At 39.3% G+C, this 24,533-nt stretch overlaps 2 protein-coding genes and 1 long non-coding RNA gene across 5 annotated transcripts; 2 read left to right on the forward strand and 1 right to left on the reverse strand.

Annotated features, from left to right (window-relative positions):
• Positions 1-21: 21 nt before the first annotated feature.
• Positions 22-9,384, forward strand: LOC145433339 (ATP-dependent RNA helicase DHX58-like). Of its 3 annotated transcripts, XM_080310420.1 has the most exons (23): positions 22-163; positions 219-342; positions 402-467; positions 1,841-1,934; positions 1,998-2,185; positions 2,247-2,507; positions 2,569-2,769; positions 3,567-3,736; positions 3,799-3,842; positions 4,110-4,238; positions 4,297-4,423; positions 4,481-4,606; positions 4,803-4,956; positions 5,031-5,196; positions 5,258-5,359; positions 5,419-5,561; positions 5,618-5,738; positions 5,800-6,021; positions 6,337-6,504; positions 6,780-6,934; positions 6,996-7,151; positions 7,215-7,333; positions 8,173-9,384. In XM_080310420.1, the coding sequence occupies exons 1-23, from the start codon at positions 72-74 to the stop codon at positions 8,414-8,416; spliced, it is 3,372 nt and encodes a 1,123-aa protein (XP_080166546.1). In that variant the 5' UTR covers positions 22-71; the 3' UTR covers positions 8,417-9,384. The 3 variants fall into 3 exon arrangements, with proteins under 3 accessions (XP_080166546.1, XP_080166548.1, XP_080166547.1); XM_080310422.1 differs by lacking the exons at positions 22-163; positions 219-342 and adding an exon at positions 651-694 and having other exon boundaries at positions 396-467; XM_080310421.1 differs by lacking the exons at positions 22-163; positions 219-342; positions 402-467 and adding an exon at positions 474-694.
• Positions 9,385-13,999: 4,615 nt separating this feature from the next.
• LOC145433346 (uncharacterized) lies at positions 14,000-23,412 on the forward strand. Its single transcript, XM_080310428.1, has 13 exons — positions 14,000-14,191; positions 16,588-16,754; positions 16,817-16,954; positions 17,024-17,170; positions 17,231-17,329; positions 18,397-18,514; positions 19,680-19,870; positions 20,059-20,105; positions 21,422-21,794; positions 22,442-22,600; positions 22,667-22,787; positions 22,851-22,973; positions 23,284-23,412. The coding sequence occupies exons 1-13, from the start codon at positions 14,024-14,026 to the stop codon at positions 23,365-23,367; spliced, it is 1,935 nt and encodes a 644-aa protein (XP_080166554.1). The 5' UTR covers positions 14,000-14,023; the 3' UTR covers positions 23,368-23,412.
• Positions 15,629-16,490, reverse strand: LOC145433348 (uncharacterized). Its single transcript, XR_013913083.1, has 2 exons — positions 16,246-16,490; positions 15,629-16,164 (listed from the first exon to the last, which is right to left on the reverse strand). It is a non-coding gene; the product is annotated as an uncharacterized LOC145433348 (long non-coding RNA).
• Positions 23,413-24,533: the final 1,121 nt, after the last annotated feature.

The raw sequence follows: 24,533 nt of genomic DNA on the forward strand, positions 1-24,533 counted from the left end.
TACTATGAGTATCAAACAGATGGAGAGTCCGTAAACTAGTGTAGTTTTAACTTATTTACTTGACCATTGCAATGTCTGTCAAATTGCGTGCGGTGGGTGAACACAAGGTCATCAAGATACCCCGTCTACCAGACTATAAAGGAACATTTGCAAAAGTTTACTTGTAAGTAAACGTTTATAATTTTCCCATCACTCTACTAACAGTCATTGTTCAACAGTGGTCGCTTTGATGAGCGGAATGTCGCCGTAAAAAAAGTGGATGAAGATGATAAATACTCCAAAAAAGAACTTGAATATCTGCGAGAATTTCAACATGAGAACATTGTCCGCTATCTGTTCATGGTAAGCTGCTTTATGGTAACGATTTTTATGTAAGTATAATTCATCCCTGATGTTTTAAGGATACTGATGAAAATGACGCATCATTCTATATTGTGCTTGAGAAATGCGACTGTACTCTGAGGGAGGTTCGTTGACAATTTTGGTGCACATTTATTTTATACCGGAGCTCTGCCTTGAGAGTGAACCAACGAAATTCTATAGTAACGTGTTCGTGTTTGTTTGTCCTGTGACATTGGATTCCGTTGGTACAAAATGTTCATCTTTGTAAAACAAAATAGCTGGTCAACTATTCACATATTTGTTCTCAGTGATGTGATGTCTTGACGCGTGCCATTAAGCTATGCCCACGGAGGTAAAAGTAGCACAATTAAGCTAGTATCTGCCACTTTTTTTACTCAACTTGTAGTTTCTTGAGTGTTCTGCCTCAGAAAAGCCTGCCAATACACCTTATCACTTCGTTTCAAAAAGACTGCCGTGTGTACTATCATACTTTGATGGTTTGTCGATGGACCCCTGAACTAATAAAACTGACTCCATCTAATGATTGCCCGCACCTGCACTTTGTAATAAATGGGTATGAAAATTTAAAAGTAATATTATAGTCTATCAAATATTGAAGGTAACAAAAAAATGAAAATGGTACACTCAAGAACCATAGGATTAGTAACAATTGAATAGAGGTAATATAATAACGAATATAGGTACATTTCACACAACAACAATGATACAATCCAGAAACAAATCAAATGAGAAGCCCATTGTTGTCTCTTTTTGCTCTAAAACACTGCTGTCTGGTCATTAATAATTATCCCAAATATGGTACTTGTAACTGTGCCACACAACCCTGTGTTGCATTGTTGGATCACAGATATTACAGATGAAAAACATCAAACTAATAACATTGATTGAAGTGATGCATTGTCACTTTGAAAGCATTACTTTCCTGGATTAAAAGAGCTCTGGATGCCCTGAATTGTTGAATGATGTAATTATATTTGAAGAAAACTGAGATTAATTGTAATTGCAGACTTTGTTTTTGATGCAATTGTGATTTTCATGTAGAGGAATGTGACATGCATCAACGCCAAAAGATTGCTCTTCAATTCGAATCATTAACATTACCTGGTGTTACGAATAGAATCTTTCAATTACAATAAATTGTGAAACTGGCGCTTTACAAGTTGGCCAGAAACCAATCCCATTTAATGACAGCAAAATCTTCCGAATTGATACGAAAATAATCATCTTATTGAAAATATAAATTCTGATAAAGCATCAGTCATTCTTATCCAACTATCAGCGCTTACTAGCGAACTACAGGCAACAATTGATTGCCTGTTTGGTAGGTGTTAGCAGTTTATTGCATGCAATATCGTGTCCTTTATTAAGATGCAACAACTTGTTTGTGTTGATATTCATTCCGGAGTTCAGGTTACCGTAATTTAAATACATTATTATATCGTGACTATGCTGAGCAGTGCATTTATGATTTCGTTAGTTCATCAATCGGAAAGAACACACCATACCGCCGCTTGAAATATTATGGCCTCTTACTACTGGCTTAGCATATCTGCACGAGGAAAAGAACTTGGGTTGGTAAAGAGTAGTCATTACTTATTTTTGGCTAATGTATCTAATCGGATGTGTTGATCCAGTGCACAGAGACCTGAAACCATGCAATATTTTGATGATTCAAAAAGACAGACACTGGATTCCTAAGATATCAGATTTTGGTATAAGCAAGACCATTGATAGGAACAAAACAAAAGTAACGCAAACAGGAATCAAAGGAACCGTAGGTTTTATGTCCCCAGAGGCGTTGCGAAACGAAAAAGTGGATCAAGTAGGTGGTGGGATTGGGATTGTAACAATCTGGGAGCTTCTAAGGGTTTGTTGCCATTTAGCAAGCTGATATATTCTCTCTGGGAATCATATTCTATTATGTGTTGAGTCATGGGGAGCATCCATTCAAATCAGATGAGCTCAAGTTGGAATTTGACATACGAGAAGGGAAGGTCAGTCCCGAAATAGACGATCTAGAAATGGATGCAAAATCTCTCGTACAAGCCATGATTGCTCACGACCGCAAAAGCAGACCGAAGATTCTTGAAGTTATGGCTCATCATTTGTTTTGGGATGGCGAAAAAAAGATGAATTTCATTCAGGTTTCCTCACAATATACGAACCAAACGGTACATTATTTTCATGTTCATTCTTTTTTTGCAGGAAGTTTCGGATATAGTGATTACAGACGAGTACAATCCCATCTTGGCGCCCATACTCGAGGCAAAACAAGAATATGTAGTTGGCGATTGGAGAGCTGTACTCTATGCAGAATCTCCGATAATCGAGCAGGTTTTTGAAAAAATGAGAAATAAGAAGCAGAATAACGGGGTGTGCGACCTGCTTCGAAATATCAGGAATCTGGTGAGTTTATGCATTTCAGAAATACAGTTTGCTTCAGGGAAGTTGGAAACGTCATTAAATTTATATATTGTAATTTGCTACTAAAATTACTCGTGTGAAGACATTTCCTGGAGTAAAATGAATTTTCCGCTACTAGTGATATATTTTCATCAAAGACCATAGTGACATGAAGAACCGCAATCCTTTCGAAATTGCTGTCATTTGCATGAATAATGTATATGTTACAGATAATAATTATCGTAATTTTTAATACCACATTGCTGAAAACAGCAAACCTTGTCCTGCCGGCTAGATGTTGTTTTAATTTCGACCAACAATCCCCTGAATTCACCAGAACAACATCTGACACGTAACTAAAATTTGGCTCCACTTGATAGGTTATTTTAATTCATATCATGATAATTTTCCGCACTGCACACTCGTTGATATCATAACCAATGTTCCCTCTAATTTTGTAGAGTCTGCGCACACTCACCAACTCACTGCGCAGACCCTTGAACAACAGTGCGTAACGACTAAAAAAAGGTCATCACTTCGGATTTTTTGTGCGCAACTTAGATATTCAATGTGCCGAGACTGTGTCATCACTGCGCATTTGCGCACGTGCGCAGCTTAGAAGGAACATTGATCATAACATTGTTTTATGAAAGCCATCGTTATTCATGTAATTTGCTTCATAATCATTCATTTTCCATCAAATATATTGACGTAACAAAGAACTGTAACTGAATTGTACAAAGTAGATTTCTGATGATGTATATGAAATTATTTGATAAATATTCTTGTGTCTTTTCCAGAAAAACCATTACAAAGAAAAGCCAGACGAATTCAGAAGTCTGCTCGGAGAAATGCCGGAAGGAGTGATGGAATTTTTCACCACTCGCTTCCGCAAACTAATCCCCTTTGTGTATGAAGAACTACGGCAAAAACGTGTTGAACTTGGCCTAGAAAAGTACTACATATACAAGTACAATAGGCTGCAATGATATAGGATAATATTTACGGTAACCATGTTCCCAAATCCTACAGGGGCCACACAGGACTCAACTTGAGTCGAAGCCCACCAGTGCCAGGTTAGTTTTTATCTTATGCAGATGACATGACTGACACAATGTCAAACTGTAAACTTCTCAATTCAATTCAAGTAGAATCTAAAAAGTTTGAAGCAAATTTTACAATTTGGTTTAGTCAAATCCAATGTGGGTTGGATGCAATTTATTATAAATGTTCTAGTGATACTCTACTGAATCGTATCACACACATGTTTTAGACTCCAATTTGCATACTAGCTTGAACTGCATAGTTTCGATCGAGTCTAGATTCTCGTTTTTGTTACTCAGCTGTACAAAGCACGGGCTATAACAACTTGGAAGAATGCTCTACTGACAAACTGATACTACGAGAGTACCAAAAAGAGCTTGCAGAAAAAGCCATCGAAGGAAACAACTCGCTAATAATCGCTCCGACAGGTGAATGTATATACATTGTAGGAATATAGATTGATCCTAGTGAAATATGGATTTATAGGATCTGGGAAGACTGCTGTAATGGCAGGAATCATTGAAAATCATATCACCAAATCTACTGCCGGATGTATTATATTTCTTGTGCCGAAAACTGCCCTCGCTCACCAGCAGTATAAGTTCTTGCAGAGGTGGGGAATATTGTGTAGTTGCGTAGTACAATTGAGTTTGAACAATAACGATTTCAGGTATCTTCCTTGTTCTGTTGACTTTATTATCGGAGAAACTGCACCCACTGTTCCACCGGGGCAGAAGATACAGGAAAGCAAGGTCACCGTTTTGACTCCGCGAATTTTAATTAACGAGCTTAAAAGGTAGGTGTTTCATAACAGTGTCTTTGTGTAGATTTGGAGCAATGGGATTGCCGAATTAAACGTGGCAAACTATATTTGATGGTAGTTATGTCACATACAGTTTAATACCATTTTACTTTTGATATTGAATGTATTGTGTTACGTTCTGCATAGGACCTGCGATAGCATTCTGAACTACAGCAATGCTATTATTCAGGAAAGACAACGAAAGATACGTTTCATTCGAGGATATATCACTACTCTTATTTGACGAATGTCACAATGCAAACAAGAAGCATGATTTCAAGCAGATTCTCGAGCTTTTTGTGGACTACAAGCAACAGAACAATTCCAACGGTTTCCAAATCCAAGTAAATGTCAATTTCTTTAGAGCATTGATCTTGACGACTTCGAATTTGGAGCAGACTGGCAACCTTCCTCCTAGATTGTTGGTGTAACGGCATCTCCCGGAATAGGTCGGGCGAAAGACAGAAGCAAGGTTAAAAGCAATCTACTCGAATTGATGGCTAATTTGGATGTCACGATACCGCCAGTAACTGTAAAAAGGAATGTGGAAGAGTTGAAGAGGCATCAAAACGAAATTTCAGAATGTTAGCAAATGCAATTTTCATTGTCTCATTAAGCAGCGGACATAATACAACATTTATTTAGACTACGTATCGGTTCAGACAGAATCTGAGTTTGGAAATGAAGTCGTTAAAGTTATGATGGACATTGAGAACAGCGTCAAAATGCTGAATCTACGGCACAATGGTAAAGGTTGGATTGATACGCATTCTGGCGTTCGATGACAACATTGTCTTTTAATCTAGCCGAACATCTCAACAAGATGCCAAAAAATCGATCGCATCAGGCATACGAGAACTGGACAGAAGCATTGAAAAATCACGCAAAGCTTAACATGAGCGACGAGGACTCCAGTAGAATCCTTTTCACATACGCGGAGCACCTCAATGTGACTACAGCACACCAATTTATCATAAAGAGGCTTATCGCAGTTCATTATTTTAGATGTATAACTTCCTACTTCAATTGAAAGATCTTGTGCCGAACGCAATGACTCATGCCAATAAGATGGTGAAATTCTTGGAGGAAGGCTTCGAAAACAGAGACTTGTATGCGAAAAACAAGGGTAAACTGACAATTAGCACAATACACATGTATTTGCCATTAACATCGTTACTGTCTCCCAGCTCTGCTGTTGAAAGCTGAGAATGTCAAAGTTCCGATGCTGGTGAAACTGTTCAGCATAATTAAAGAGGAATTTCACACGAATGAAGAGGCCAGATGCATTGTCTTCGTGAAAAGGAAACTTACGGCGACCAGCTTGGAAGATTGCATGAAAAACGATGACGAGCTTGCAAGATTAAACGCAAAATGTCTGATGGGCACCCATGGAGCAGGAACGGATGAGGGTATTACAGTTCACGCCTATTGCGTGAATATAGGAATATTCGCTGTTCATCGGGTAGGGATATAGCCTTTTCAGAGGTGATCAAAGTAGTCAGCGTTGCTACTCAAGTAGAAGTGGCAGTAGCAATTCGCCATGCATGACAAAACTACTTACGAGCTGCATATATTTAGCAGTAAATCGGACATGTTTACTTTCGTCATTACAACCAGCCCAAAATGAGTAACGATGTTACAAATTGGTGCAATTTTCTGTTTCGGTTACTGTAATATATAGGGGCTATTTCATGCCATTCAAATGAAAATTTCACTCTGTTTAGTGATGACAAAAGTTACACAAGATGCGATCATCCAAGCTTTCAGCAGCGGAGACACCAAGATTATCATTGCCACTTCTGTAGCCGAGGAGGGCATTGATATAAAGAAATGCAATCTTGTAATCATGTATAATTACGTGACTGGGGAGGTCGGAAGAATACAGCGTAAAGGTACTGAAATTACTGATGGCAATGCATTTTTTGATGGAAAACAAGCTGAAATATTGTATGTTTTGGACATTTCTATCGAGGCTGTAATGTCACGTCTGCAGACTTCGCATGCAGAATTATTGCGTAAAGCATTTGCTATCACTCCTTTTGCTCAAAAAAAGTATTGAAATTGCCTATGGCAATGATCCGATCCAAGCAGCACTAAGCATTCTGGATGTTCATAACTCTACGTTGGAAATGTGGAAAATACATTTTCTGACACACATAATTTTCAGGTAGAGGAAGAGCATCTGGCAGCAGATCAATACTTATCACTTCGGTTGGCAGCGATCATACGAAGCAAGAAAAGGACAATCTCATTTGTGCACAAGCAACTGACCAAGCAATCAAGGACGTCAATGCAATGTCTTCGTCAGAGCTGCAGCAAGAGGCAGCATATATACTCTGAATCACATCAAACATTGTACACAACTTGATGGTATTTCGTTCAGATAAAGAGAATTCAGGACAAAGATAAGGCTGAAAGGAAAATGATCTTGGAGATGACCCAAGCGAAAAAGGGCTCTCCTTTAGATTGGGAAATACTATGCGTCAAATGCAAAACGTTCCTAACTGCTGCAGATAAGCTTGGGCATATCGATGATGTTGTAAGAGTTTGACATACATACCATATGCACGCTGTGTATTAGAAACAACTGCTTTTATTGCAGCACATAGCCGTACAGGACCCTGGGTTTCATAATAGAGTCTCAAGAATTGAACAAAAAAGCCAAAAGGGTCCCGACATCCAAGGCACTGCGGATTTGGTCTGTGGCAATCCGAAATGCGGGTAGGTTTGTATTAACGAACCGGTGCATGGTTTACAGCAGGGGTCACCAACACGCGGCCCTCGAGGTCAAATTTTGCGGCGCGCGACCTGATTTTAGATTTCGAAAGAACGCAAAGTAACGCATTGTGAAATGCTAAAATTTATTTCAGTTTAAAAATATTGACGTTGTTCAAAATCAGCTATTCTATTGTGCTCAACATCACCATTCCTCACTAGCTGATACGGCTTCAGCTATGGTAATAGCACTCCATGGAGGAGAATTAGCTCATATGAATGGGGGCATTGCCTTGGCGTGTAATGGCCCAGACACTGCTAAGACCAAGTCGCTTATAAAACGACCTAGGCTTCCGCACATGATCAAGCTATACTAGGAGATAGTTTTCCAGCAAGTACCGTGTCTACCTAACCCCAATGTCAATTATTTAGCCACTGAAAAGTGTTGTCAGGTTTTGTGTGCTGCTTCTTAAATAAGATATTAGTTCTATTGTGGTAACTATGCCTGCCGCCCACGTTAGAGAGCACAGTGTTGTATGTGCTATGGTTGTTAATCTATGTGGCCTAATTTATCTCGTTATTGAATTCATGCGCCCCTCAGCCTATGCGAAATTCGATATGTGGATTGTGACCTGCGATCCCTGGTTTACAGGCAGACTTGATAGGCTCTGGAAAACATGCAACGCTAAAAGGAATAATCTAAAACTGATACCCCAATTCATCAAAGGATTCATTTTATTCGCATGAAATCAAAATCTATTTTTAACAATCTTACAATATTGGGATTCCAAATGAGCCGTTGGAAATATTTGGCAATGTACTGATTTCAATACTGGTTATTGCAGAACCAAAGTAGCACTGGAGATGGTGTATCACCAATCTTGCTACATTATACTGTCATTCAAACGAATAATTCTTCGGAACAAAGACGGGAAGTTTTTGGAGCCCAAGAAAAAGAAAAACTTACCCTTTGCAGTAACGAGAAGTGTAGAAGACATGGAAACAAGCGAAAGCAACTCAACTGATGGGAACGAGTCTTTCAATAATGATGATCTTATGGAGAGTTTCGAGATCAATCAAATTTTCTAGGCTCATAAGGACGCAATTGCATTTTGAGGCAGTGCCTTCTCATAATGACTGTATTTTAGTTATTATTGAATGAAAGGTCTTTTCGCCTAATTTTGTTAATTTGTATTATCATGATTTATCTGTTCACAAATGTTGGAAAATTCATCATTGATGCTGGATGAAGAGATTTCATTAATTGATTGTGAATAGATAAGAGAGGATATATTTATCATTGCATATCTTCAAATTTGATATGACACAAAAATATTGGTTGGATGCTATATCTAAAATGCAGTTCATGTGAATCCTGATATGAAATTAATATTGGTGAGGATATATGAATATGTAGTTCAATATGCTTTACAAGTTGTCTTCTATTGCTTTAAAACAATTTTTTGCTTATTTTGTTATCTGTACTTTATTGAAATCATGCTTACGTTACTTAATCTTTGATTCGCAAGCAATCATACTAAAGCTGAGCAATTGAGCAGTGTGCAAACGTCCCATATTCAACCATCAACCTATTTTGAAATTATGAAAATGATATGATGTCTTGTTTCCAGTGCTGGGGGCCACGTCGCTACTTTATAGCTGCCACGAGTAGCAGCATGACTCGGTCATTTCAAATGTTTTTAAAGTGCTGGCAACAAGCCAAACTGTCTAGTTTAATGCCAGACCCTATTTTTCGGTGTTGTTTATCGTATCATAGAGCAACGCAATTGCGTTTCTTTCTGCCGAGAATGCTAATTCTATGCTATGGAAGGGATTAATCCCCCACATTTACAGAGTATTATTATCGTGAAACCCAATTTTTATGAACCTTGACAAATGTAACTGTAATGATGATATTGTGTGCGCCTTGATCGGATGAAAATATATAATATGATGATTTTTACTGTTATTATTATTACATGTCATACACATTTCATTGCGATAATGTTTTCAGTGGGTCTATTTAGATTTATAAATTAAATGGGTCTTATGAATGCACGAAATGTTTATTTACTACTTTTAGCATCACACGTTTATACCATCCGAATAGTTGAATCAACAATGAATATGTTTAGAGTAGGGCTGGCACAATGATTCGAATCGAGTAGTGAAAGACAATTTTTCTAGTACTAAAATTATACGCTCCTCACAACTGAAAGGTAATTTACTAATGAGAATTATAGTTTTGATACTATTTTCCACCGGGGAAGCCTTGAAACCTTGATTGGCCGTGCCGCAGCATACGAGACATAGTACAAAGCTACAAATTTACAGGAAATAACATATTACCGCAGTCACGATCATCCCACAACATTGTTAAGAAGTGCAATGAAATCAGTCTGGTCGAAAAAATACTGAAGTATCTTTGATGTGATGGATTATGGCATTATGTACTTTGTGGTGGCATAAAAGGTACATGTTTGAACTTTGACAGAACATTTTCTGTTGTGACGTCATAATCAGTGATACTCGAATTGAAGCGTAATACGTGATTCAGAATCGAATCACTCAGGTACTCGATTTTGCCCAGCCCTAGTTGAGAGCATATGATAGGAATGTTGGAACTTGACGACTCATTTGTACCATATCTTGCAAGAGTCAAATATATGCGACGCAGCATCTTGATCCTTGGTTTATGAAGAGTGTTTGATATCAAGTATCTATAGCAGGGTTGTAATAACTCGAGTCATTTTATCAAACTACGGAAATGACTTGACTCGAGTCAATATGTGTATTGACTCGACTTTGACTTCAGTCATTGCGCATGACTCGAGACTCAGACGACCAAGACCAGCATTTCATTGTAATTTCGACGAATAGTAGAGTAACCACCCTCTTGGGAGTTCGTCTATTGCAGTGGTTCCCAACGTGGGCGATATCGCCCCCCAGGGGGCGATTTGGCGTTCTAGGGGGGCGAAAACAGACGAAGGGGGCGATAGGGGGGAAAACAACGGAGGGGGCGATGGCGCGTTAAAATGGCTACATGGAGTCAGGACCGTAACTGCCACACCCCAAACCCCCAATTTGGGGGGCGAACTCGAAGGGGCCAAAATTATTTTGTGAATTAACATAAATTATAGAGTAATTTTCGCGCTGCGCGCGATTCAATATTGTTATATATATTGATTTTGGGATGCCCTTCCCCCAACAACAATACGCATGATTTATGGAAATGGAGACTTCGGCAACAGCCATTACTGCGCCACGACGCTCCAAGACATATGAAGTTATAGGCCATGTGACATACGACTCCGAGAAGTATGCCAGAACGATCAGTAGCGAGAAGACCTTAGCCGAAAAGGAATGCCCTTGTGCTGACCGAAAACTTTGATATATATACATATGTGTTTAATTGTCCACAGGCGCCCCAACGGAAATTTAGCTGTAAAAGTGTAATTTCAAGGTCGAGCCGAAAAGTTGACTTTTTTCGGTTCCCAATATTTGGGGGGCGATGATCGGCGTGGAGCTTCAAAAGGGAGTGATGAGTCGAAAAAGGTTGGGAACCACTGGTCTATTGGTACTGGTACTTGAAAATGCGACCAGAAACTATTAAAAGTGAGAAAAATTAGTATATTGTAAATGTGAACCATTCGATATCATCAACCAGAGTTATAACAGTGGGTTTAACAAGACTTTATCTGGAAACTGAGCAGTCAACACACCCAATGACTTGGACTCGGACTCGAGTCATAATACCATGACTCGGACTCGAACCTCCGCTCGATGACTTGGACTCGGACTTGACTCGGTGGCGAATTGAAAATGACTCGACTTGACTCGAGTCGAAACTAAAAAAGTGAGATTGACTTGTGACTTGTGATGATGATGACTCGGAGCCTTGTGACTTGGTTACAACCCTGTCGCTCGGTATGCCCAACCAACAAGTCGCTGCTGAAGAGATTTGGTGTCCTAAACATATAGAAGATATGCGGAAACTAGAAATCGCCAACTTTATTAATCAGTTCCACTGCGGTCATTGCCCCAAATATTTCAATGACTTCATCACCTTGGAATCAAAAGAGCACAAGTACAACACTCGCGCGTCCACGTCCAAATATATATGATCGACCAAAATGATCATCGCTCTATCAAATAGGCCGGACCTGACGTGAGAACCAGCGTGTACACGCTGGTGGAAAAGTATCCCGCCGGCCATCCGACAGTCGACGAGCATGTGCAGTGCACATTCAAGTCGAAATACAAACAATTACCACTAAATAAATACTAGTCCAGTGGTTCCCAACCTTTTTCACCCCATCGCCCCCTTTTCAAGGTCAACACCGATCATCGCCCCCCAAATTTGGTGTACCGAAAATTGGGGATACAAACTGTAATCACCGGCGGGTTGACTAAAAAAAAAAAAGGTCAATTTCCGGTACGATGTCTAATTTTACACACTTTTGTAACTAAATTTCCGTGGGTTGACTAAAAAAAAAGAAAAAAAAAAAGGTCAGCCGCTTTGGCGCGTCATCGCCCCCCTATCGCCCCCTTCACTATTTTCGCCCCCCGCCGCCCCCTTTGTCCACTTTCGCCCCCCTGTCGCCCCCTTCGTCATTTTCGCCCCCCTAGACCGCCAAATCACCCCCTGGGGGGCGATATCGCCCACGTTGGGAACCACTGTACTAGTCCATCCGCAAGATTACCGGACCACAACCTGACATATCGATCTCGCCTTCCATGACATTCCACGCCATTTTTTCGCTTGCTTTTTTCTATACTATCTTCGTTTACTAATCATTCAGTGTGCAATGTGCAATTGTGCATGCCTCCTCTTTACATAGCATAGGCCAATGTAGGTGTCTCATTCCATAGAGTATTCCAAGTCGCTTCGACACCTTCGTAGCTTTTCATTGCAACGCATTTTGTGGTATATCGAACAGATAAAAATTGCTAATAAACCAATGATGATGATTGATTGATTGATTGATGATAATATCAGTATAGGACATTGTGCTATTATAGTGGATGTAGGAGAGGATGTACGTACATTGTACAATGTACAGTCTCTATAATGCTATGATAGCATAGATATCGGCTTTAGCGCCACCGTGTGAAATTGTCGTAACAGCTGATATCTGCTTTGTTTTTCTTTTTCAACAGGCCAAGTTGTAAATATTGATCATGATCAGAACGCACAGCGTTTTGATTGGTGTTTATCCTGAGGAATTTGGCGCATATAAATGTCGCAGGTGTCGCTTGTTGGAAGAATCGTTTAGAAGCACCATGTCTCCAATTTTCGTGTGCATGAGATTTAGATTAGTGACTATATAGGTAAACTGATGCGATATTATGTACCGCATATTTTTTAGCCTATCAACTCATATTTGAATTTTGAATATACAAAATATAGAAATTTTGTTTTTCACGCTCAATTGAATATCTATGAATAAATGGAGACTTGATTTGAGCATGAATACTCTGCCATATCAACTATATTAACTATGACGTAACTTGTAATATTGTATCTATTCTGCTTTATGTTATTCTGTTGTTATTTCCTTACAATATTTTAGCATATGAAGCTGTTCTGTAAATACACCATGGATACTTCAGGATCAGTCCACCTTGTTGTTCACATTTGTTCATCACTGCATTCACTGCTGGGTTACATCACATTTTTTCGATATTTTTTTCTATTTGAGCTATCTATGCGATAAATGAAGCTTATATTTTGGTATTGTAATATTGCTATATTGTGGTCTCACTGGTCTGTTCAGTGGTATATAGGATAAGGCTACAGGCTTAGGCTTGGGCTAGATTGTAAGTACCTAAATATATTGTGATATCTCCAAAATATATATGGTGACATCGGTGAAATTGAATCTATGTGTGACAGGATATGAAATTATGTGTTATATATGTTTTGAAGGTGTAGCTATTAGTTAGGTTGTCTTGCAATTGTAAAATGATTGCGTTAGGTATCTTTTTATGGAATTTTAGTTCAAATACTGTCTTCAAATCTTAATTAATGCCCATAAACTTCCAGTGAAGTACTGATCGGTAGGGCTGGGCAAAATCGAGTACCTGAGTGATTCGATTCTGAATCACGTAAAATACTTCGAGTCGAGTCGAGTAATCGAGTATCACTCATTATGACGTCATATAATAATATTATTTGTCAAAGTTCAAATATGTACCTTTTAAGCGACCACAAAGAATATAATGCCTGTTATCCATCAAATTAAGGATACTTTGTTATTTTTTTTCGACCATACCGATTTCATTGCACTTAGTGAGAGTGACAATATTGTGCCATGATCATGACTTAGGAAATGTGCTATTTCCAGTAACCTTCGTAGCTTTGTACTTCATGTTTCGTATGCTACGATACGGCCAATCAAGGTTTCAAGGCTTCAACAGTGAAATTAGCATAAACTCGTTGATCGTTGATAAACTCCTCGTTGATAAATCAACTTTCAGTGGTGAGGAGCGTATAATTTCAGTACTCGAAAAAATCGTCTTTTGCTACTCGACTCGAATCATTAAAATTAATACTCGATTCAGATTCGAGTACTCGAATCATTGTGCCCAGCCCTACTGATCGGTGATCAGGCTACGTCCATAAACACATGCAGTTTTCCAAATCCTAACATGTTGTACATTTATTGAAAGATTTGGTCTTGGTTTTGGTGTATTATGATAATCACGACGATGCAGCAGCCTGAGATTTCAAATACGGAGAGAAAGGAGATGGAGAATTTAACTAAACTATTGTGCTTGAAAACTGCTCAAGTGATTGTACAAGGACGACAAGGAAAAGCAATCTCGTCAGAATGTAGCTTTATGTCCACTGGTCCGAAAAAAGTAAGATCTTAACTCTTAACATATTGTGTCACTATTCCAGTGATTTGCCGCAAAAATATACTACAATAATATAACGTAACAAATGAGTGCAGTTTTACAATGTCCAAAATCTGATGTCAATGGGGATGGAGCAATAGGTACCGTACTCTACTGGATGTTTTGATCTTTATTAATCATTACAACACCAACTCCTGTATGGTTAGACGTCACAGCAACATGTCTGACCCTTGCAGTTTAAAATTTATGTCTCGAGTAGATTTGTCAATGTAATATTGTGCAATATGTAATGGCTAAAGCTATTTGTAGCTTGATAAACAACTTAGAATTTAATGTTTTCCATTTGGTGCGTGGTGCACTCTTTTCACTGCTTTGATGATCAGTAAGTTCATTAAAAGTGATTGTGACGTTTGAATTGGTCTTATGATATTTACCAATTAGTTTTATACAATCGAATAGTTTAGTGGCAATGTGATTGTGATGTGGGAAAAACAAAAAGTTTGCTGGACTGCATAAAACAACATGTCCCAGACTCATGAGTACATGAGCATCACGCTCATCCCCTGAAGCTTGATTTAGAACAAGCTAAGGTCATAAATCCTGCCATTGGTGAACATTTTTTGGATAATCATGTTCGTTTGGAAAATTATCGAGACAACAGATTTTGTATTTTAGGGAGAGGCCGTTCACACTTTCATTTCGGTGCCCCTTGGAGTCGACTTTTATCATAATACGCCGACCAAGTCTGTGTCTACAGAAGGAGTTCGTGTTCCCATCCAAAAATAGTACATTAAGCTTAAGCTCTCTCTTCGCCCTAGTTATTCAAAATGCCGGTGACTTCATATTTTGTGATACGATTGTTGATGTACAATGTTCTTTCCAATCCTCTACTAGTTGCTGACGATTACCCCTGACAAGTGCTAGGTTCATTTCAATATGAATACACCCTTCAATTTCAAATTGAAGTTCTGTACCTCCAAGAAGCTCTTCAATTAATTATATACCATACCGTAAACCGGGGTAACTTTGGACTTAAGGGTAACTTTGGACACTAAGCAGTAAAAGATTTAAATGGTTATTGATGGAAAATGGTTGCCGTTGGATGTCCAATTCTTTTTCATGAGGCAAGAGTACCACAAGTAGTCTCAATAAAAGATGGATTCATTTCACTACAAGTTAAACTTGACCCAACATTGATAAGTTAATGGCGGGGGTCAATTTCATCAAAATTGATGGCCATTAAACTTCTTACAACCAAACATAGATAGCATGTGATTCATAGATTCAAAACTTGGCAGCAGATACCTCTAAGTAGTCTTAATCCATGGCAAAAAACTCAGTGGGCTCACCCTTATATCAATACAAGAAAACGTGATGTCCAAAGTTGCCCCGTAAAATTTCATCAGAACGGGGCAACTTTGGACAGTGGAAAATGTGATATTGAGAGCTCTGGAAAGTGACTGCTTCATCTGTGTCAAAGTGTATCGTCAACTATAGTCATTATGACCGGCCTGATGACTTTTTAAAATGGAATGAGACGGTCAACAAATTAAGAGTTTGCCAAAATATGAAAAATGGGTAGGCAATGAGTTGAGAGATTGTAATCGGGCGTAAGCTACTTCAAAAACTTATCACATACTCCTAAAGATGTGCCTGCTGAATATGGGATATCGTAAATCATGACAAATATATCCATCAGAGGACATAATAAAGGGAAAGTGATTCTTTTAAAGAACAGTAACATATTTGAAATCGGCAATAATTCACGGTAACATGCTTAATGTTTGCTGTCGGTTGCTGACACTGCCAGTGGGATACCCCTCATCACCATATATATGTTATTTATAAGTCCCAATTGGTGAAGGCATGAGGGAAAATTGAGATAAGGGATGAATAAGGGAGCATTACCCTTCATAAACTACCTAATTTTTTTTTGGGGGGGGGTGGATTAGGTAAAAATCATGCAATAGTCCAGACTTAAACTATTTTGTTTCAGTTTTAGCCACTGCTCTCATCAACTCTTGCCAAATAAGCCTTATTTACGAGGTTTAATAAACAATAGAGTGTAAAGGCATACAGAAAACTACATTGTCCAAAGTTACCCCACATGCAGGGGTAACTTTAGACACGGATAATTTACGAAAATAAGGTACTTATTTATGACCATGAAGATTTTGGATTAGGTGATTCTAATCTTTGCTCCATGACCCATGAAAAACACAAAACTTGCCTCCCCTACACCCCAGCATTTCCAAGATACAGAGCGGAATTGTTGAAAATTGTCCTATGTTACCCCGGTTTACGGTAATTTAAATGTAGGCCTATATGTACACCGGTAATTATGTATTTTCAGTTCTACCCTTGGTGATTAGTCTAGGTTGAAATGCTCTCCTTTACAGTTCAACCCAGCTATTAAAGACATTCCTGATGTGGATAAACAAGCAAAAATAACCTTGGCAAATGGATGCCCCACATTCAAATCCAGCTTTATCGTTGAAATCTCGTTGCAAACCAAAGATTCCGAGTCTCTGACACTGGAGGTGTGGTCTCTAAGCATCAGTCCTAAGTATTTCACTTTACATTCCATGATTCAAAATAGTTGTCTGTGAATTTGATGGTGCTGTTTAGATACGAGGATACACGCGTTCCACACGCTGTTTACCGAAAAATGTCTACGATGTTGAGATCTTTAATGTGTGTTTCTCGAGCTACTCCTGCTTACAAACTTTCCAGAAATCAAGACGGAGAGTACATTACATGCTACAGGTATGCCGTATCTGCGTTATCACCTTTAGGTCCATCAGGAAAAAGTGTTTTTAACTCTATGTATATTAGGATCTATGGCGGAAAAGCAGATATCTCTGGATTGGGTGAGAACTGTCAAACATTCTGTATTGGGTCAATCGGAACACCAACTGGTACATTCACGATGGCTGTCGCATTTCGAAACAGTGTTAACCTACATCTTTCAACGAAAAAACTGTGGGTTTGTGTCAAAATTTCAAAGACGTTCTATTGCTTAAAGTCTAATCGTTTCTGCAGGGTATCAGCCCAACCTATGTTGGTAAGTCACGATCATTTCCACTCACCAACTTACGCTCCTGCACGTCCTTGCAACGGATTACAATCAAGCCTACTCGGGTCAGTATATATTAGTTTTGAGAGTACTGCCGTTATTAGGCTGGGAAGGGGGTATGCCTAGTCACTGACGCCACTTAAAATGGTGGCGATGATGATGGGCAGTGGAAGTTTTGAATCTGGTAGTAGGCCGTAACTACTTTGAGTAGATGCGGGTAAAATCAGCAGTGTGAAACACAGCCTAAGCCAGACAGTAGCAGCACATCTCGTCTCGAAATCGCAAAACACATCCCCTTAACTTATCTGGAAGGTGGGTAATGATGCAAATAGGTAAAATTACAAAAATGAATATTTAATATTAAAATGGCAGTATATCGCCTAGTATAGTGACTCTCACCGCTGATTGGCTGACCGGTGTTAGTCTGTTTCAACTTGCTGGTCTGCCAATTATATTATAATTTTATATCTCAATTGTGAAATGCAAGAAGTTGGACGCTTGTCAATAAATAGAGAAATGAATCATCAAATTTTCAATTGAATTTGTCATATTTAGACTTCATGGTCTACTTTTTACTTTGTGTACGTCACAATGCCGCAAGTGTTGTACCAACCTGTTCAAAATAGCTTAGAACTCGTTTATGATTAGTTATATATGAAAGCTTGGAAGACTTTTTGACAAAATCCGTTCAATTCCACCAGCACAATGACACTTGGCATTACAATAGTGGCTAGCAAGTAGCAGCCATCGAAGTCGCAGTTCTTTAAAAAAAACGAACAATCAAAATCAAGTTGGTGGTTTTAAACAGGACTGACGTTGCAGAAACTTCATAGAACTGCTATAACATGTGTAATATCAATAATGTCAGCAGTAAATTTGTCATCAAGTTGAATTTTCTAATATTTGCATCTAGTTTTCATACATTTGTCATAATTTAATTTTGAGTTAATTTTGATTGATGAAGGTTCGCCGGTCTACAGAATTTTACTGGCCCGCAAGCTAAAAAGTTTGAGAACAATTGGCCTGGTGATGCGAATCTAGACAAATTATACTTGCTATTTAACAAAATTACACCAAGTAAATAGTCCGGTTGATTTCAAAGTCAGTTACTATTTCGCGCTTCTTGTTATAGATCCAAAGAATCCTTTTCTAAATCAAGGTTATCAGTTGAATCTTCTTCGCATCTGGGACAGTTCATCGCATGCGGTTCGTCACCGAATGATCATCACATTGAATCGTCCAGGACAAAGGTCGGTGTCTCAATGACGTAACTTTCTTGTAAAACCCGTAGTTACATAGTTCACGAGTCCACAGAAGTGCGTAAGGTGGTGCTGTAGCTGTCTTGATTATAGAAGCACATTTTCCCACCTGTAACATTATTTTTGATTTTCCAAATTCAATCACAACGATCTTCCTACAGTCTAATACCGATCAATCATGATGGTAATATCGTTTGCGTTACTGACGACTGCGGCTTGGCAATATCGAGTGCGTGGGAGATTCAATTCCGAGTCTGGTATTCAAGTACTAGTACCACCTGATGTCATAACAGCGATACGATAATGACTTGCAACGTTCAAATATGTATATTTTTGTGACTATAAGTAAAAGATGCGGGTTGCACATCATCCAAAATCATTTTGTTTTTCTTGCCCATGACTATTCCGTAGCGCTTTGTGACCATTGTTGGAGTCAATCACTCCATGAATATTAGCAGCCATGTGCCACATGTTTTTTCTTTGCAAGCCGAGGTGTCAAGGCACCCACCAACGGTTGAAATCAGTTTTAAAAGTATAATTTGTACCCTTCTTGTGACAGCTGCGTCTGTTATATTTTTGCTACTCAAAAAATCGGAGTCTCACTGCTGGGCTATACTCATTCCAATTGATATTTGGCTCGGATTCAAGTAATCGAATCGTTGTGACGAGCCCTACTGACAATTACAGTGCGGTTTTGTGAGATCAAGATTACAGATTTCAGATTTGACACAAATCAAGCTGATGTGTGATGCACCGACGAAATAGCGCAATGGTGAGGCGTCCGGCTTCTTGATCCCTGGCCGGGTCAGACCAAAATCCTGATTAGTTACACTGATATCCATGACTTCCCCGCTTGGCGCTCATGCATTACTGGGATAGCATGGAGGGGTGGGGTCGTGCAAGACTTAAAATGCCGTACAAGGCTGTATCTGCACCTTCCTTGTCCAGCCGTATATGCACGCCATGCACTCATGGTAAGCATATGCACAGATCGTGTGTATGTATATCATGAGTCGGTATTTAAGCCGCAAGAACATCCAGGACAAAAATAAATTACGTCCTTTACTCTGCCTCAAGTTATTCTAAAATTCTTTTGAGGATCTGGGGGAACATTAGATGACATCAAAGTTTGATGACTGCGATCTTCTTATTCCAGGCAGCAATGTTTACGATTGGTACGCCACCAGCGTCGAGCTCTCTTGGCAAAACCCCACCTCGAAAAATGAGCGACGTCACGTTTGACGGACGCGGGCTGAGGTCATCTGACAGACAATCGAAATCTTTCTTGCCAGCGCATCCCGAGCAGAATTTTTCTTATCCACTGCATCGGGGCCGTTCGCAGAGCAGGTTAGGATATCTGTACAATCTGTTCTGCAGATTAAGATATTGCCGGCAACTGCTCAGCTCCACGTATTCATTCTTGATCAACTGACTAATTTTGTTTGTTTGATTATGAAGCCTTTCAGCATTGTAATAGCAAAGATCCTTCGTTTTTTTATCTTTCAAATCTAGTTATTATTATTATTATTTTGCAGTTCCTCTGGCGGTGGTGGAAGCACGCCTCTTCAATCGAATGGATGCGGTAGGTTTATACTTTGTCCTGTGGGTTCTGGTAATCTCCTATATATTCCGTTTACTGCCACAGGGTGAATAGTGACTTTGTAGGTACTGTGATACACAACTGGTTGATGTACATTCAGATTCTAGTCACACTATTTTAATGTCTTGAATCCAGTCCCCACTCTAAAAGACTTGCCTTTACTCGGACTTAACTTGTGAACAGGCTCGGAAACATATTTTTGAGTCGATATTATAAGGAAAACAATCGGAACCTCTCGACCACACTAGAAGTCATCAATCCTTTATTTACTGTATTCTTTTCCATTTACGTTTTTGATATGGTTCACTCTAACAACAGCAGACAAACAGATTCCACTTGCCCTTAATTGCTTTTATAATGACATTAACTGGATTATAATAGCATTACAGCTATGTGCACCAATTTATTCAAAAGTATCGTTGACTCTGGAATAACAATGTAGTTTGCGCTTCGATTCGGAAATAAGTCGTTGAATTCGGATCCGCACTGAATGTCTTCGTGGCTTTTGGAGATGATATGCGTTGTGGATGTGCGTTCAACCCCAAACATATAATATATTCACCATCCAGTTGACTGATTTGTAAATTTTAAAAATGATTTAACGACAACTAAAGACCGTCTTTTGTTGGCCATTTTGATGGAATTCGGCAACAATTGTCTCCTGGACGTTGGAACAATATTTCTCGTCGACGCTAATGTGAGGTCAGTTCTGCTCACAGCATTCATGCATTACTTCAGTACATGAACATTTCCTACATTGAATTATAGTAGAACAGTAGTACTTCCAATGAAGTATGCCCTGTGACTGTGACTAGCATTCTCAGCAACGTACATGAAAGGGCTCGTATCTATTCTAATCTAGTTTATAAATAGCCTGCCAGTTTTGACAGTTTGGTGAGGTCTTGCATGCATCTGAATCCGCACAATTAAACGAAACAATTTCATAATATATGGCGACTTGAAATGACTCAAAACCGGAATATTTAAGAATACCTGTCACTGTCATGACTGAGTCACTTTATAATTGTGTGACTTGACTCGGTGCTTGACATTAATAATATTGATATGACTAGTTGACTTGAGTCAAAATTTTCAGTGACTCCAACTTGCTACTCGGAGGTAGTGACATTATCCCAACACCAACTTCTAGACTAATGACTATGTAGTTAGTGCTTAAATGTTTATCGAGTATACGTCCTCAGAATTGGAAGGGGGAAGTTTCTGACAGTGGCCTCAAAGAAGCCTCGATGCACACCACTCTAAAAGACGACAACAATCTAAGCTTGTAAATATTTCAGAACGTCAAATATCCGATAATAACCTCAAAGAAGACTCGATGCACGACACTCTAACTGACGGCGATAATCTCTTCCGGCCGATATCATGCAGCCCGTCGCCACGACTCAACCAGTCGAGGTCGTCTTTAATCGGGAAAAACGTCCGTTCTCCGCCAGACGTGCGTCAGACAAGCGGACAGTTGAAAAATTCCAACGTCGACTGCGTCACGGCTCTGAAGAGCAACTCACCGACTAATGCAAAAGTGGGTTTCCCCGAAAACGTCCGGTTAAACACGCACCATGCTTGCAATCCCACGTGGAGTGTGAAAACTACGTCTCGAAATGAATCAACGGCGGAAGCCGTTCGAGGGAATACAGCAAATTGTATGGCCACGTAAGTTTTTGCCTATTTTCAAATTTTTGAACTGTCATTTCCTTCAAATTTTCCGTAAAATCGGTACTTTTCTTCGTAACCATAATAGCGGCCCTGCTGCGCAAAACCTGGTGTTACTCGGGTAGGATTTGAAGTAATGAAATTCTGTACGCTTATGAGTTGTAGTATGATTTCAAAGCAAGCCAAATCTAGTTCAACTTGAGGTGAAAACTGGAACAAACAGTGACCAAACAGTTATTTGTCAGCAAAAAGGTTCATTATAAAGTTCACAATGGATATTTCTTGACCATTATAAAGCCACTTCATTGTCTGGCTAATATTGCCGACTGATTTTTTGATATCCTATGTGATCTTAACTTGAACACTCCACTTGGAATTGCCTCACTTTAACTTTGATCTTCGTGAAGGTAGCATAAACATGACCCTTTTACTATCTTCTAAATCGCCCCAAGACTTACCAGAACGAATCTATTGAACTCTGGTCTCATCGCTTTACATGAAATACCAATTGGAAAGCCTTTTGGACACCTGTTTGCTGCTAAATCTTCTGCCTTGATGCCAGCAACATATAACATTACAAGTCTCCATTTGCAACACATCTCATCCGTATGCCGTGCCAATATATTATTCCGTTGGTATGTTTTCAGGCCTGGAGCATTTGTCTCTAATAGTAAAAGTCTTCAAAAGGAGTACGAGAAATTGACACTCGGCGCTCAGAACCACAGATATCCGTTTGATGAGCTGACATCCGGTACAGATGAAGAGGAAAAACTCAGTTCCGTTTCGCCGGCGGATGTTACTTCCAGGTATCTCGAGCTTCTACCAAATACCACATACATAGTCGCCTTATTTTGATGCGTCAACAATCACAGTCCGAATGGGTTATCAAGTCCAAGCAGCTGCTCCTCGTTACACAGTAATGACTCGACGCCAAGCAAAACTACTGAAACTGATAATGGCGGCCATCCCGAGGATTACCTGATGGTTGAATTGGTATAATGGCATCGGTTATTTTACAGAGGTATTTAGTCGTCATACGTCACTCGATTTGTTCAGAATCCAGCATTTGGTCGAGTTGATTCGGTGAAAGATCTCTGTGCGTTTTATAAAGCAGTTAAAAATGCCCCGAATCTTGTAATGTTTGAGGAGAATAAGGGTATGGAGACCCAAGAGACTCTGGTAAGTATAAGAACTAACAAAGTATTATCTTCTTATAGAGTAGCGTGTATTTGTTATTTGAAATTACTGAGTCTTTATTGTTTCTTTCATGCCAGTTTTGCCCAGCGGTTAGCATATACTTATCGTTGCATGTGGTGCCACATTCCATGTGTGATCAAGTTGTATTCTTTGCTTGTAAACTTCGATGTATTTTAATGCTATGCTACACCACCGAAACATTTTGACACATGTTTGTCTTAGCATAGTCTATCAATCGTGTGACGTATTTCAATGAAATATTGCGTTGCCAATGCTGAGCCTTTTTCAACAGCTTGAGCTCACGAAGCAACTGGAAGATTACCAAAAGGATGCCGCTGACTTCGATGACTTTGTGCGGCAGTTGGAAGCTTTCTAATTTTTTTGTGCAGTAAATATACTTGTTTGTTTTCGTTATTGTAAAGTGAGACTGGTTGGGCATTATTCACTGAACGAAGGGGCGTCACAGACTACAATTCTAGGACAATGTAGAAATCACCCAAAAAAGGTTCGTTTGTAGGGCCATTTATAGTAATTCGCTGCACGATAATGTTGCAATAGACCAAGAAACGGTAGCTTAGTAATAAAAACATCTTATACCGACAGGATGGCGCAGAAAACACCATAAAAATAATTGAGTCGTAGGTCACGAAACGTGATATTGGAACGGGATGCAGGTGTCATTACGGACAACCATGAGCGTGATCCAACATACTCGCAGGTTACCTGGTATTCATTCGGTAGTAGAACCATAGCCCATTAATTTTGAAACTGGATCACGAATATTGCGTGGAAATTATGTTTCGTTGATGAATATGTCCGCTAGGAGATAGGCAAGATCAATAACTGGAATCTACTGTTGCTTAGTCAAGCGTACCATAATATACTACTAGAGTTCTGTTGATCGGCAGGGGAGTAGGGCAGCTTTCTGTCATCAATCATTGACGAATGTCACGCAATATTTATCACGGGAAGTGATCGACGATGTTGGTTTCTGTAACCTGATTGCAGGGATACGCTAAATTTTTCACCGTTCGTATAGATAACCGGTACGTTATTGATACCTTTCGTCGAACAGAGCAACCGCCTATGCATGCAATGTAGTGAGCTCATGCTGTGCTGTGTCTTAGCAGGTGATTGCAGCGTACTATTTCTGCACGCCATAGTACTTTTCACGCGATTACCGGTCAGGGGTAATAACTGGGAATGACAGACTATATTCTCATTTTCATATCCAAAAGGTGTTAGTTGTCATTGTTATCTGGCATACGTGTGAATGGTCATGTGTATGATCACTATGAATATCTTGGAGGTTGCAGGTTGGAGACAACACCGTTTACTGTACATGCAGCATGTGCATTAAGCATTTGATTGTGTTTTTCATGGATGTCAAAATGTTGAAGATATTTGTCAAATATATAACTACCAACAGTGTTCCCCAATATCATCTTCTTGATCTCAATTCTGAAAGACCTAACATCAATCACATCACAACTCTATTTGAAATTGTTTGACTATTCAATCAATAACTAGCGTCCCAATCCA

Source organism: Botryllus schlosseri, chromosome 2, assembly GCF_051294905.1.
Source record: "Botryllus schlosseri isolate E-star chromosome 2, Bs_hap1, whole genome shotgun sequence".
NCBI classification, from domain to species: Eukaryota; Metazoa; Chordata; class Ascidiacea; order Stolidobranchia; family Styelidae; genus Botryllus; species Botryllus schlosseri.

What these genes read in the sequence shown, in the direction of transcription:
- LOC145433339 (XM_080310420.1), top strand. Translation starts at nt 72, where the DNA reads ATGTCTGTCAAATTGCGTGCGGTGGGTGAACACAAGGTCATCAAGATA. An exon ending in CCAACGGTTTCCAAATCCAA is followed by an intron (nt 4,957 to 5,030) that starts GTAAATGTCAAT and finishes CCTTCCTCCTAG; the next exon opens with ATTGTTGGTGTAACGGCATC. An exon ending in TGTGGCAATCCGAAATGCGG is followed by an intron (nt 7,334 to 8,172) that starts GTAGGTTTGTAT and finishes TGGTTATTGCAG; the next exon opens with AACCAAAGTAGCACTGGAGA.
- LOC145433346 (XM_080310428.1), top strand. Translation starts at nt 14,024, where the DNA reads ATGATAATCACGACGATGCAGCAGCCTGAGATTTCAAATACGGAGAGA. An exon ending in CATCTTTCAACGAAAAAACT is followed by an intron (nt 17,171 to 17,230) that starts GTGGGTTTGTGT and finishes TCGTTTCTGCAG; the next exon opens with GGTATCAGCCCAACCTATGT. An exon ending in TCTTCAATCGAATGGATGCG is followed by an intron (nt 20,106 to 21,421) that starts GTAGGTTTATAC and finishes TAAATATTTCAG; the next exon opens with AACGTCAAATATCCGATAAT.